The sequence below is a fragment of the Tenebrio molitor genome, chromosome 6 (genome assembly GCF_963966145.1).
Source record: "Tenebrio molitor chromosome 6, icTenMoli1.1, whole genome shotgun sequence".
Taxonomy (NCBI): domain Eukaryota; kingdom Metazoa; phylum Arthropoda; class Insecta; order Coleoptera; family Tenebrionidae; genus Tenebrio; species Tenebrio molitor.
In genome coordinates, this window is record NC_091051.1 from 13,718,608 (window position 1) to 13,733,301 (window position 14,694).

Below are 14,694 nucleotides of genomic sequence, written 5' to 3' on the forward strand. Positions count from 1 at the left end.
TACATAGTTTTATCCAACACCTCCTTCTGTAACAGTTGCTATGACAAATTGTTTGATTGTTTACAACAAATTTATTATTTGAGAAAAAATTTGGAAAAAAAAATGCTTCTACACTCGTAATATTGATCGAAATGGAAAGAAAAAGGTCTCTTTCTGAAAAAATTGCGAAAAATGACATCGAGATTGCTACTGAAGAAATCCAGAGATGCTGTTCAATTCTCTCTAAACTGTTTAATTAAAAATACAATTTAATTATGTTCATAAGTCCACTAGTGTTTTATAGACCTCATAATATATTCAGAATCGGCATTATTATGACTTCATAATAAACAGGTGTTGGATAAATTTATTATTTTACATTGATATTATGTACTTTGTAGATATTGAAAGCATAAGACGAATTTTGTTGAACTCCTCTATTTCTAAAGAAATAAAATAAAATAATGGCCATAAAATAAAAAAAATGAAATTATTACAAGAATATTTATTATATTTTTGTTATAAATGAAGCTCACGTCCAACACAATCATGATGTCGTTTGATTACTTCGAACACGTCGTTAAATCGTTTATCGCAATGAGGAAGATATAATTGTTTATTAATTAATGCTAAGCACATTACATTTTGCTTTGAATGAACTCCCAGTACAGTTTGTTAATGAAATAAAGCAAAGTAACAAGCAGTAAGATATGTGGTACCTACTGCCACAGGCAATCTCAGTAACATGTGTCAAATTAAAGATGCACTTAGCAGAATATTTGATAAGCGTAATCTCGCTTCGGGCCTTAAAATAAGTACACCTCACATACAAAGTTTCAAACTTGTAACCGGTAGTATCAGTGATTTGTTTCGGAACTAAATTATCGCGAACTGAGCGAGCAAATAGTCTTTCTAGTGTGAATCTGATATGTCTTATTGTAATAATAATGAACCGTTATTGCGAACCTGAGCGTAATACTCGTACATAAAAAATATGCAAAATCGTGACTTGATAATGTAATGTTTATTGATCTTTTCGAAGACAATGGCAGTTAAAACTTGCCATATTAGAATGATTGACGTAAAGAAAACTTACATAAACTTACCCCTAAATGTGCATCTTTGTAAGTGGGCAATAAAAATGTTAACGGCGCAGTTCAATAAGTTTAACAACACGAGAATAAAAAATGTGAGAATGATCTTTATTTTATTGGACATAAAATATCTCATAAAGGTAAATTTCCATTAATTTGTAACCGCAAATATTAATTTTTAAAAATTTGGATTTGACGTACACATTTTGGAAAAAATATTGTTTTTCGGCCTTCGTCTACTGAATTTAATGAATTTTCATTCGCCCAAATCGTCTTGAAACAGTAAATTCCATGCCTAGGCAAGAAAGTCGAAACAGGAATTTTTAATGCAAGATTTTAGGTTGGTGGCACTGAGTGTCAATGATATGTGGAATTTTTTTCAAATTCAAGAAAAATTCTGTTTCACTGCTTTAATAGTTATTTATATCACAAGGCCAGCAAGTGCAAATTAACATAACTAAATGTCAAAAATATAAGCACTAATACTTACTTGATTTTTGAATTTGAAATTTTGAAGAAAAATAAATTCCCTATCCGGTAGGTAATATTTTAACAAAAATTATATGTTGTGTATCACACGGCCAGAAACTTGGGGAGCCTCGGCTGACGCCTCGGACTACAAATTGTATTGGCACTTGCAAAATAACAGGTTCTAGCCTTGTGATATAAATAACTATTTTTTAAGTTCAGTTATCAAGATTAAGGTGGAGAAGTACATAACTAGCTTCTTGTATTGATCTAATCACATTAGTAGAAGCAGAGAGCATTCTGCAGTAAAATGAAAGAAAAAAAAGTAGCGAAGGAAAAATTTACATTTTAGCAATGAAATAATATGATGTTCATTTCAAGTGAACTATAAATACAGGGTGATTTTGAAAGTTGTGCAGAAATTTTAACCATGAGCTACTGGCTTCATGTAGAACTCGGAAAAAATATTTCAAAAATTCTATATCAAAAAATTAAATTACATTTATTTTTTGAGCTACAATTTTTTTTTAATTGCTTTTAGTTTTCTACGTTGTCCTACAACCTCGTAGGTAAAATTTCGGCACATTTTAAAAATACACCCTTGTATATCATGTTTTAGAAAATGTACGCCAATGCGAAGTAACCTATAGGAAATATGTTTTAAAACAAGGAAACCGCATTGGTGTACGTTTTATAAAATATGGTATACAGGGTGTATTTTTAAAATGTACCAAAATTTTACCAACGAGGTTGTGGAACAACGTAGAAGACTAAAAGCAATTAAAAAAAATTGTAGCTCAAAAAATAAATGTCATTTTATTTTTTGACATAGACTTTTTTAAATATTTTTTCCGAGTTCTACATGAAGCCAGTAGCTCGTGGTTAAAATTTCTGCACAACTTTCAAAATCACCCTGTATATTCATTTGAAAATGATACTCTATCAATCCGACACATAAATAATCGGCAAAACTGATATCTACGATTCTTAGTTTCCGTATTTGAGTTAGATATTACAAACTTTTAGGTGCAAAAGAAAAAACTGAAAATTCTAATTTTTATTTGTTCCGCACCTGTAAACGTCAGTTTTACAAGTCACTGTATTCGCCTTGAAAATGTCTCTTAACTGGCTAGCCTGTAAAATTTTTACACCCGTGCTGTTATGAGTGTCGTGCGTTTCCAAAGCAACACGCTCGCCTTCGGCTCTCCAGTCATATCCTTCTGTCGCCAGTAAAAACCCTTTTATCATGCTAGTAATTGTTAAATAGTATTACCGCATAGAGATCTCATAAACTTGGTTCTTCATTTTGTTTTTGTGATTCTTATTATGTAGTTGTTATCTTGGACATAATACATTCATTCGTTTTGTCTTGGCATGATTTTTATACAGCGTGATCAACAATGACTGAGTCTGTTGTCAGTGAAACAATTGAAAAGTTTTGGTGTTTTTTGTCTCGTAATTGACACTGACCGGATGTTTTAACTTGACATTAAAACAAATTTTGATAATATCCATTATGTTTATGCTATTACAAAAATGAACCTTTGATGGTAAATTTCAAATTTGCCGAATTTAATTGTTCCTTCTAACAAGAGTGTCTGCAGCATTGAAGAAGGTCGCAAAAATTCGTTGACAACATTTACCTTGCCTTACAAGGTTCAGTTTTTACATTTGACTTTGCAATAATGTCATCAGTCATCACCATTCATTGGTTCGCATTGACAAAAATGGAATAAATTTCCACGTGTCCGCTCTTATTTTATTTGATATCAAGGACTAATTTACGTAAAGGAAGCGAAACCTTTTAGTTGATCAAGTGTGCAAAGGTGCTTCTTTTTATTTAAATCCGCAGCTTCCTGACTTGTTCTGTCTTAGATTAAAAGTGGATAAAAAGCTTCGTCGGATCAAAGATTCTCTCGCAGACGATTTTTTCAGTCACAAATGCAAAGCTCTACTGCTGTCATTTTATTCCTCTGAAACATTCCCCACAAGGACATAGTGTTTGAACAAATTAGATTTTTGGCTGAGTAAATTTAATGAAAATTTGTATTTTTGCTTTTATTTAGGTAAACGAGAACAAGAAATAGTGTATGGTTCTGTAGATAACTTTCAAGGTGCAAAAACAGTTTCGCTTTCCTTTCCTCTTCTGTTCTAAACTTCCATTTTAATTTGTTGATGGCCAACTTTATCGAAAGTGACTTCAGCGAAATAAAATGCTTTCAGAATATTCAAGAGCAAACTTTTTTCAAGGTAAAACCACAAAAATATTGTCAGTGGAGTTTGTTATTTTGCCTTCTAATGGAAGTGCAAGTTCAGGAATATATCCTCATTTATAATTCCCAAAAAAACAACTTCCAAAAAATATTAAAGTTGGTCTCTTGTATTTAGTCGAGCACGATCAAAATGATAATTCAAATTAAAACTTTCACTTAACTGAGTTACCACTTAATTTAAAACTGATTCGAAGTTGCGAGGTTGATTTTGAGACTAATTGCGGATTCGAGGATTGGCTTCCCTAGCAAATGAGGAGTTGTGAAGTTTTGCAGGTAGATTCCTCGGGAAGTAAACAAGTTTTATCGTCATAATGTAGCGTTTTATTATTGATAGAGTTCATTATCGTTGCAATTTTCATCTAATAACTTTCGGATCCTTTGAATGATCCTAACGAGCTTATGCAGAGTTCACAAAGGGGAATGATTAATTATCAACATTCATTGTTAATCAGAAACTTAGATAACTAAGCATCTGTTAGTTGTTTATAAAGCTGTAAAAATTTGGGCCTAACGATCCATCGAGAAGCGCAGCAACCCTAAGGAGAAAGCTTCGAAATAGTAAAAACACTTACTTTAGGTGAATTCCTGTAAGAACTAAAATCCCGAAAATCCGATGCTAATTAAGCTACTTAAAAATTAATATCACAGTCACTAAAACAACTGAAACTTTCCCCACCGAAAAGAAAAAAATACGCCGGAACGTTGATTTTAACTGGACGAAGGCAAACTAAGATCGCGAATCGTGTCCTGAAAAACGAGCGTGTCCTTTCAGCGACATTATTTCATCGACCTACGCCTGCTGTTATCCACGAACTGACGATTCGTACAACATCTGCGGTTGATAAACTCACACCCACAACCTGAAAAAGCAGCGCAAGCGTAGCTTGTCCTGAAAATTTGGACACATTTATGTTATAATAAAGTCCAGGACGAATAGTTTGTTGTACACATACCAATAATGTCCTTGTCGACCTTCATTGTTTGGATGTAATTAAAACTCGTGAGCGGGATGCAGATGGGACAGTTATGTTGATTTAAGAGAATTAGTTACGAATTAAGGCGAACATTAGTTATGTAACAACACCTGTTGAATCGATGCCCTTCTGGATGTTTTTCCATCCAGTTGTGATGGATTGTGCGATAAGTTTCCAGCGAGGCAGGTTTGTTTATGCCAACTCTGAAACGAGGTGATGTTTAGTGACAAGTTTCATTTCCAAATTCCAAGAATATTTTCCTAATTAAGGGGATTTACGAGGAGCAAACAGTGGATAAAATTTGTTTTTGATTATTTGATCAGAGGAAAACGGTTATTCTATACCCTGTGTTGAAAATTTACGTAGTTACAACTAAAGTAAAAGAATAAATCAGTTCTAACAATCTCGAACGCGTTATAATTCCTCATCTACGCCATCGTACAGTAAAAAGTGAAAGAAATCGTCTCTGAAGAGTTTGGAAAAATAAAATTGGGATTGTTTTGTTATACTTTATTTCATCGAATTTTATAGTTGTAAATGATGAGCAATTACATATAAAATGTTTATTTTATGCTTTAAAAGACACCTCATTAATCAAAAGAATGCAGTATTTAACAAATTTATTATTTGTAGAGATCCGTCTTAAACGAGAAAATCAAATGTTTCCTTTGAAATTATTTAGAAACGTGACAACTACAACATAATAGTATATTAAAGAACGAGTTTTATAAGGGTTGATTTGGCGCACGAGTCCCAAGTGTAGAAAACGACCCGTAGGGGAGTTTTGTATGGGACGAGTGCGCCAATGCCCTTATAAAACGAGTTTTTTTATGTTATTTTTTAGAATTTATACCCTTGTTTTAATTTTTAAATAAAAAAATTAAATTTTCAAATTCTAGGGAATTTTTTATTAATTGGCAATTCAAGGTAACGGATGCAACTACATCTGCAACAGATGTTGAAAAATAGAGTTTGAACATTAATGTTGGAAGTTTTTTGGTGTAAATGAGAATAATACACTGAAATATTGATAAAAATAGAGATTTATTAAACTACGAGTGCTTTAAGAGGTAACCATAAACGACTCCAAATTGAATACAATAATAGACCTATTAGAGACGCAGATTCTAAAAAAAATCAAACAAATCAACAAAAATGTAGCGCGTTAGAAAGAGTACTCGTAATATTGCATTTGGCTTCTTTAAAAAGAACGTTTCTACTCTTAATCATGACTAATAACTTAATTTTTCCTTTAGATTGAACAGAAAATTGTGCTACATCATTTTTTAATTAAAACAGATTACATTCAGCTTATACAATTTATAATATTTTATTCATTTTATAAAAAAATTCCCAAGACAAGTGAGTAAGTATATAAAATTGAATAAGGTTTATTTTTGTAACACTTTAATTTTAGAAATTCTAGTTTTTGTTCCTTTGTAGTATAAAATTAAATTTAGAAATTACTTATTCGACTGTTGTACCAAACAACATCGTAAGAGTTTAAAGGTAAAAAAGAATGTTTTTTTCAGCCTTAAACTTTACAAATACTACATCTAACTCTCCAAATAGTATGTAAATAATGTTTTGTATTTGTTTGTGGAAAACACTTAGTCTTAAAGTGTCTACATTGTCCATGCTCAATAAATGGAATAGATGGTTAAATATTTTGAAAATAGGACATTTCTGAATTTAAATTTTTATTTTTAAAAAGAAAATATTTGAGTAGTAATAATAATAATAATAATGTAAAACACATTAAGGATTTTAAGGAAAAGGTATAGAGAAAAACATGAAACTTTTCAATTGTGTTGTTAATAAGAAATCTCAAATGTGACTTTTATAGATACTTCTTTGTCAAGCCAATAGTATATTATGTTATGAGGAGCAAAAATGAAGTTTTATGTGCTGCGGCTGGTAGATTGACTGCCGAACGCAGTGAGGCAGACAAACCAGCCAAACCACATAAAACCATTTTTGCTCCGAATAACATATACTATTTTTTCTTCAAACCTTCATAAAGCTTGTTTGACACGATGCTAAATTTTGTAGAAAATTTGTTAGAAAATGATAGAGACCCCGATCAGGACCAATGAACGATCAGGATAGTCTGTCTTTGTCAGATCCTGATCGTTCATTGGTCCTCTCTCATTTACTACTAAATTTTCTCAAAAATTTAGTATCGTGTCAAACAAGCTTAACAAATTATTTAAGACATGTTAAGAAACCAGGTAAGATTTAGCTAGTTTACTTTACAGCCGCTCATCAGCGGAGATAATAACTTCACGGACGCTGGTCAGCTCGTTAGATGCCATGACAATGAAGTGACACTTTAGCATTATCAATGCAGCAGTGCAATGTCATATTTTACGGACGTTAACGTTAACATTATGAACTCTGTCTACTCACAGATTTTACGTTTTTAAATTTTAGCTCCAAAACATAACGCAATGAAAAATACTAAACTTGCCATGTGAATTGTTTCAAGTTGTTCAGTATACCATTGGTAGCCCTGCAGAACAATACGCGCCGCTTGTAATCCTACATACACATCATTTATTTGGTGAAATGACAATTGTTTATCCAAATGGATTTTCTGTACAAGTGTTTTTAATTGTTATAAACTGCATTTGAATTACTGATGAACGATTTGATGAATTTCTTCACATCGTTCTACTTTTTATCGCGTAGTATCCGGTTAGCTAAGTGTAGTCACGTGACTGTTAAAGAACGAAAAATGTGTCCACTAATGGAAGATTACGATACCATCAATAAAGAAAGAGATAAGGGACAGATACTGAAAACGTTTTTTTGCCATATCTACCCTTTATCAGTTGTGAAAACATGTGGCGAAGCTTCAGTCGATGAAGAGAAATTTTACCGAAACTGTAACAAACAAGTTGTCCATACGGTAAATTCAGCCACTATTTTTTCATTTCCATTTCAAAAATGGAAATATTGACTAAAATCATAAATCACACCAAAAAAGAAACAGAACTTCACCACAGTAATTTATAACTGGGTGTTAAATAACCTCAGAAAAATATTTTTATATCTTTGAACCCTATTGGGCTATTTGACAATGAAAGCAGGTAATAGTAATTTGGGGGACTGTAAGTGGTTTGTAAACTGTTTCTTTGTTGGGGTGTAGTGGCAGTCAATTTTTCTATTAGGGATAAATATGCTATAAGTACCTACATTTGATTTTTTCTGTTATAAACCAATTCTCTCCGATATTTAAACGAATAGAACCAGTCTTTTAATTAATACGAGTATAGGTACATATATTGTTTTGTGGCAGTTTTTACGCTTCTGAAAATCATATAGGTTTTTTCCCTGTAAAAATCGCTTTCGATTCTTTATGAGAAAATCCATTAGGAAAATGAGTTCAATCGTTACATCTTGATCGTAACTTTGATTAAATTTCTAGAAACCCAACAAGTTTCTGGGGAGCATCGGTTTAATTCGCACTGGTTCAACTACGATTTCATAAAACAGGAACACAATAATTTGTACGACTTTAATTAAATTCGCTACCGTGCGAATAAATAATTGACAAAATGATTGCAATAAACAACAAAATTAAAATTTTATTACGTCCTATAAATTGTGAGGGATGACTCCATTTAGTATGACATTGGTGTATTAATTGTGATCGTATACTTTAGGTCACGCAACAATCCCCCAAATTGTCTTTTAGTTGGGCTTTGTGCGTCTCCCGTGCTATTATGCTTTGTTGTTAAAGCTGAGGTATAGGCAATTATAATAGAATAAGAACACTCAAAACTCATAGAAATTCGTGTCGTAGATCCAGATGAAGACGTCATTTCAAGGAAACAGAAATCGACTGTATTATCCTTTGACATGATTGTCCCTCATTAGTTGCTCCCTTTATTGACTTGCTTAATTTTCAAAACCACTTACCCTCCAAACCAGGTAATTAATATACACGTAGAGATGATGTCATTCGCAATTACCTGGAACAAGTCAGCCTAAGCAAGCACAATAATCTGATTTTTTTTTCAAGTGTTCCACAAATTTTAAAATATTGACGTTTCTTTCGTCATAAATTTTACTTTATTTTCGAAGATTCTTAAATATAATGTTGAAATATTTGACTAGGTGTCGTGTAAGTCGGGTTTTAAATCGGTATCGTATAAGTGGGCAGCTCCTGTGTTTTCCTTTAGGATATCAAAAGTAGACTTCAAACGGTGTCACCACATTTCTCTGTCAACCCGGTCGGCCTGAACAAGTCTCGTTGTTTTCTCAGATAGCACCATCAATAAAAATTGGCTTTTTGGTAAACTTTTTGCCTTTGATGTTTTGACTTTAGACTGAAATTACTTAAAGTAAACACTTGATCGGAATATTTCTGGAAGTTTAGTCTTTTTGCGTTCTGTTCATCCCAATAAAAATTCACTTTTGCATTCTTTCTAAAAATATTTTATAACAACTTGAAACCGAAAACGTTAATATTTAATTAAGTTCAAGCGTTGGAAGTCGCTCGGAACGTTTTATACTTTTTTAAAATTCAATATTCGACTGCCTTATTTTTTCCGTCCTTTTGGTATACCTATGTAATGTCTACGAAAAAGCAACCCTTTGTAAAAAAAACACTATTCGATTAAATTTCTCGTCGAAGTTTATTTGAAGTTTAAAACGAAAACACGCGCAACTTGAACGCCCCAAATACAATGCAGATGAATATTTCAGATGTAGGTAGCTTTTTTGTACTTTCAAAGGACGAAATTTGATAAATTATTCGTGCACCGTTCTCGGTGAATTTGTGACATGAGTAAGTCGGAAAAACGACAATGTATTTTATGTTTTGGGAGAAAAAACCTAAATATGTAATTAAGTTGTTATGAATTCGCAGTATTTTGGAATTTTTACATAGATATAAAAAATGGAATAAAATCGTGAAAAACAATAGTTATTTTTGTATTAAGTGCGCAAAGTGATTGTTTTTTGTTGGGGCATGAGAATGAGTTTTTGGTCGAGACCGTCAGGTCGAGACTTCAAACTCATTCGAATGCGCCAACAAAACAATCATCTTGCGCACGAAATACAAACACTATTTTTTCTACAACAGCATTTTAAAATTTTTGAATTTTTTAATTTTTGTAAAATTTTCCTTGGATGCTAAAATATTCGTCAAAAAGTTTCCTTGGGTGATAAAATATAACTATTTTAGCATCCAAGGAAACTTTTTGACAAATATTTTTTCACTATCAAAAATGACATACTTTGCGACTTGATAACGATGCATAAATGTCACGTTTTTTTGACAGTTGTAGAAAAATATCTTTTACGCTCTACAAACAATTACAACTCAATATTTATCCGAATGTAACTCTGACTCCTGACTGGCCCTTTCTCCGTACCTTTGCAACGGTATGAGATTTTGTAATGTCTTGAGAAAATGAGGAATTTTTAGCCAATCAAAAAACAAAGCAAAATAGACCCCTCCCACTCCAAGAAGGACTTCTTTATTATTACAATAACTGTATTTATGTTTAAATAAAACACAAGTCCGCAGAAAAGTAATGATTTCAGTACATTTCGTCCTTCAGTAAAACGTAACTGACGTTTTTTAATATTTGGATAACTCAGTCGAGTTTAGTGATTTTTTTTGTCATGTTGAGGTGGATAATTTTCTTAAGTTAAGGAAAGGCTCTCGTGAAACTACTGTCTTTATTATGTACAATATATTATGTACACATATGTATATAAAATCATATATCACAGAGATACAATAAGTTACAAATTCTTAAGGATAAACTGTAGTTATACACAGAAACTAAAAATATTTTGATTCCAAAAATGTCGAGAAACCATAAGCGTCTTAAACTACGTTACAGCCACTCTTAGCAACCAATAAAAAATCTACAGTGGTGAAATGTATTGCATTTCTCAACACATTCGGATTAATTACATAACTGAGGTATTGGAACAAATTATCTTCACCATTTAATTTTAACCTAAACTTTTAACACTCCATCGTGAATAGGTAGGTACATTTGTGAATCTCATTACCGCACTTATTAGTTTCATTCAATTAAAACGTGACGGTCTAACTACACTATAATCTTAATAATACTATGCGTTGATTTCTTGCTTCATGGCATTATTCAAATACAATTAAGGTGTTTGATGAAAATTATTTTAAGCGAATGAGTCGTTAGTGAACGGCAGTTTCGAATGAATGTTTCTAACGTCAATTAAGTAGATTTTTTGATGATGATGATGAGAAAGATGAAAATGGAAAAGCGACATAAAAAAATAAAATCATATTTTAAATGCTGATTGATAACGTAAACATGCGGAACATTTTGTACAACATAAACTATCTGTTTAGAGTATAGCCACTAATTGTTACAGACTGATGCACACAAAATCGATGATACTAAAAATAATTTAAAATTGTGTAAACGTTCTATGCCATATTGGGATCTAAGAACAGGGCGGAAAAGGCGAACAAGAGGAACACTACACCGCCAATTATAGTAACTGAAAGGTAAATATGTAAGTTGTAAGTTATTACACCTGAAATGCTTCTCACCTGTCCTAACTGATATTCTTTGTGCGATCATTCTACCCCCTAACACAGCCAAACCCGTACATATCGAGTGTCCCAAAATACCACCAATTATAACCCCGTATACATCCTAAAATAAAAAAAAAAAAACAAAAAGCAAACTTAATGCGCTCTCCTCTCAACAAAGCATCATACTTCTCGAGCTCCTAAAATGATTGTCGTCAGTTGCGACCTATCTCCCCATTCGGCTAAAAACGTCAAAGTGAACGACTGCAAAAATATCCTAGATATCAAAGAAAACACACTATCACTTTTTGACTTTCGGGGGGCACCTGATTCTGGGTCAGGTAACATGGATTGTTTCTCGTACTGCAACAAACACGCTTACAAACATTGACACCAGCGCCGACCTTTTCACCTCTTCATCTTTTTTCCTCAAGTCTGACTGGACTTCTTCCAGTTCTTCTTGGCCTTCTCCAGGGGCCATCGCGCAGCCTTCTTTCAGCATCTTTAAACCGAAGATCGCAAACAGGGCCGTACTTATGTAAAAGGTGTACGCCCGAGGTATCACGTTGGCAAGCCATCCAAAAAGAGCTGCAGCAATATTTTTAATATTTATTTCGATATCGTCCCGACTAGGACTTGATTAAAAAATTATAAACGTCACGCTTGGAGTGTTAGGGATAAATAATATAAATTGGAGATTAATGATATAAAAATGAGACTCAGATGTTGCAAAAGCGAATGGTTCGTACACGATTTGGTATCCAACATTTAGAATTTTAAATTAAACTTTACTTTTCTGTGCAGTGACTGGATTCTACAAGACAAATATATAATGTTATTGAATGTTTAGATTTAAAAGTAAAGTATAAATGTTCATAATGCATTCATTTGGAACTGCAACCTGTTATAAAATTTCTCTTTTCTCAAGTACATATTTAATAATGAACAAATAATTTTAAGTGTTTCAAGGTCAAATAAAAAAAAGAATTAAATCCCCATAAAGTACAAAAAATCTTGGACAATTTTGAAGTTAGTAAAAAAATAACAAAATATGTAATAAATCACATCTTTGGATCAGACATAACAAAATAATTAGACTGAAAAATACTTATCATTAAACAAATTATGATGAAATCCCAGAATCAGCATCAAATATCTTATCTAAAGATAATTCAATGACCTAGTAGGTACTTCATACCTTGTTTTATTTAAATATACAACATGTGACCTCTTACCTGACAATATAGTCATTAAAGCTAATGCCGTAATTGCTCCTGCAAATACGGTCATTCTGGGATGTCTCATTGCCATAATAGCGGCAATGAAAAAAGTTTTATCTCCAATCTCTGACACGAGAATAACAGAGAAGGAAGCAACCAATGCATGAATAAATCCAAAATTTTCCACCCCCATAAGATTTCCAGGTCCATTATAAGTAGACGATACACTCTATTTAAAAAAATTGACATAACCTCAATTTAAAAAAAAAATAATTAAAACTCACAGCTACGGTCTTCGATTCTGGACTATCTTCTTTAGGTTCTAATTCGGCATGTACTACTTTAAGATATGTTAAATACACTAAACTGACCATAAAAATATGGTTTGCTAAAGAAATTAATTTGCCCTTCATCATTTTCAAAAATACTTTCACTAATAACAATTACTTAACCGATGAGAATTTTAAAAGGTTTCAGTTTCAGGTAAAAATTACACTAATATTCATTGTCATTGAAAAAAAGTTAATCATTAATATTAATTTAGTAATTATACGTGTTACAAAGGTTCAGACAATACATACACAACTCAATACACCGACTTGACAACTGGACAAACGTCAAATGTCATGAACGCACCAATGACAGCTGACAATTTCTGGGATGTGTCTAAGATAACTACGTCTGCCAAATCCATTTGCAAGGGATTTGTGTTTAAATTTAAAATTATTATTAAATTTGAAATATTCTTCTACAGTGTTAATAAATCTTTGTCTAATCGTCGCTAATGATTTTATTTTTATGTCCATTTTTAATATACGATGAAACGTGGCTAAAGTGACGTCGCTGACTTGGTTCGAAGGACGCAGGTCCGTATTCTTAAGAGAAATTTAAATTTTAATTAGAATGCAGACTATGATTAAAAAACTAAATTTATCGTATGATGTTCAAAGAGGTTATCACGTACAGATAGTGTAAAGAAACTATAATAATAAGACGGAAGTCTACAATTTTAAAACATGTAATTTCCTAAACTTCGGTATCAAAATATGGAAATTGGAAAGTATAAACTGTTGGAGCATAAATTATGTAACTATTTGGATCAATTTATGATTATATGTTTCCAAAATAGTATAAAATGTACCTGATTCGACGAAAAGACCATCAGTTGTGTTTGCAAATTGAACAAAATCATAACAAAACAAAATGCAAAGAACGGTAAGTTCAAGAGAAAAATAAAGATAGACATGAAATTATTTATATATTTTTAGACGATATATCTATTCTTGATGGTCGCGTTAGCAGATGCATTTTTCTTACAAACTAGAGATATAAGAAGACTTATGCGATTGTTTCCGGGCGCGACTGAACTCGAAACTACCCAAAAGCCACGTCCTGTTCGTTATCGGCATCGAGAAAATGAACCAAACTCTTATCGTGATGAATACGTCCACGACAATTACGACAGATACGACAGCGGTGAGAAGCACAAGAATACAAATAAAAATTCCAAAGGAAGCGTTACCAACAGATATGATCAACATCACCACAAACGCGTATATCATAACGATAAGAGATTACATCATCATTCACATCCTCACCTAGACTGCGACCATCACGATCACCTCTTCGACCATCATCATAGCAAATTTTCGGAAGATCGTAACAGAAATAAATACGAAGACAGCGATGAGTATTACGACCGAAAGTCAAGTTATTCACAAGGGGAAAAAAGAAAGCATCAAAATAACAACAAGAAAGGGACTGGGTCTGACGAAAAAGACTCTGAATATGAAAATTATGACAAGAATGTTGATGAAAAACGTGACCACCTTAAAAAAGATTATATCACGGGAGTTCTGGTCACAATACCGAAAATTAAAAACGAAGAAGAAGTAGGTGGTTATTTGAAAGACAATAAACAACAAAACGTATTTTTTCAACATTTATTGAAGACTGACGATGAAGATCATCACCACCATCATCACATTCCTGCAGAAGATATAAGATACATTTACTAAATTTTTATTTTTTACATTGTATTGAAGTATTAATAAATTGTACTGATAAATATTAGTAGTGAGATTTTTTAAATTAATTTAATTATAACGCTAATCTGCTATGGCGGTATCATTTAAAAGTTTG

The 14,694-nt window shown here is 32.2% G+C and overlaps 3 protein-coding genes across 4 annotated transcripts in view; 1 reads left to right on the forward strand and 2 right to left on the reverse strand.

Annotated features, from left to right (window-relative positions):
- The window catches only part of Gyc88E (Guanylyl cyclase at 88E), a 31,635-nt gene extending 26,653 nt beyond the window's left edge, over positions 1 to 4,982 (reverse strand). Inside the window, exon 1 of one of the 2 annotated variants that reach the window (XM_069050377.1) lies at positions 4,768 to 4,982. In XM_069050377.1, coding sequence (XP_068906478.1) covers positions 4,768 to 4,792 — 25 coding nt within the window. In that variant the 5' untranslated portion in view covers positions 4,793 to 4,982. The remainder of the gene's footprint in view (positions 1 to 4,767) is intronic. The other variant, XM_069050378.1, reaches the window with a different exon arrangement.
- A 5,486-nt stretch (positions 4,983 to 10,468) lies between these two features.
- Positions 10,469 to 13,147, reverse strand: LOC138132811 (putative divalent cation/proton antiporter TMEM165). Its single transcript, XM_069050468.1, has 6 exons — positions 12,837 to 13,147; positions 12,568 to 12,781; positions 11,745 to 11,920; positions 11,522 to 11,695; positions 11,351 to 11,456; positions 10,469 to 11,298 (listed from the first exon to the last, which is right to left on the reverse strand). The coding sequence occupies exons 1-6, from the start codon at positions 12,966 to 12,968 to the stop codon at positions 11,225 to 11,227; spliced, it is 876 nt and encodes a 291-aa protein (XP_068906569.1). The 5' UTR covers positions 12,969 to 13,147; the 3' UTR covers positions 10,469 to 11,224.
- Positions 13,148 to 13,309: 162 nt separating this feature from the next.
- Positions 13,310 to 14,625, forward strand: LOC138132812 (myb-like protein F). Its single transcript, XM_069050469.1, has 2 exons — positions 13,310 to 13,767; positions 13,821 to 14,625. Exons 1-2 carry the CDS (start codon positions 13,756 to 13,758, stop codon positions 14,568 to 14,570), a joined length of 762 nt encoding a protein of 253 aa, XP_068906570.1. The 5' UTR covers positions 13,310 to 13,755; the 3' UTR covers positions 14,571 to 14,625.
- Positions 14,626 to 14,694: the final 69 nt, after the last annotated feature.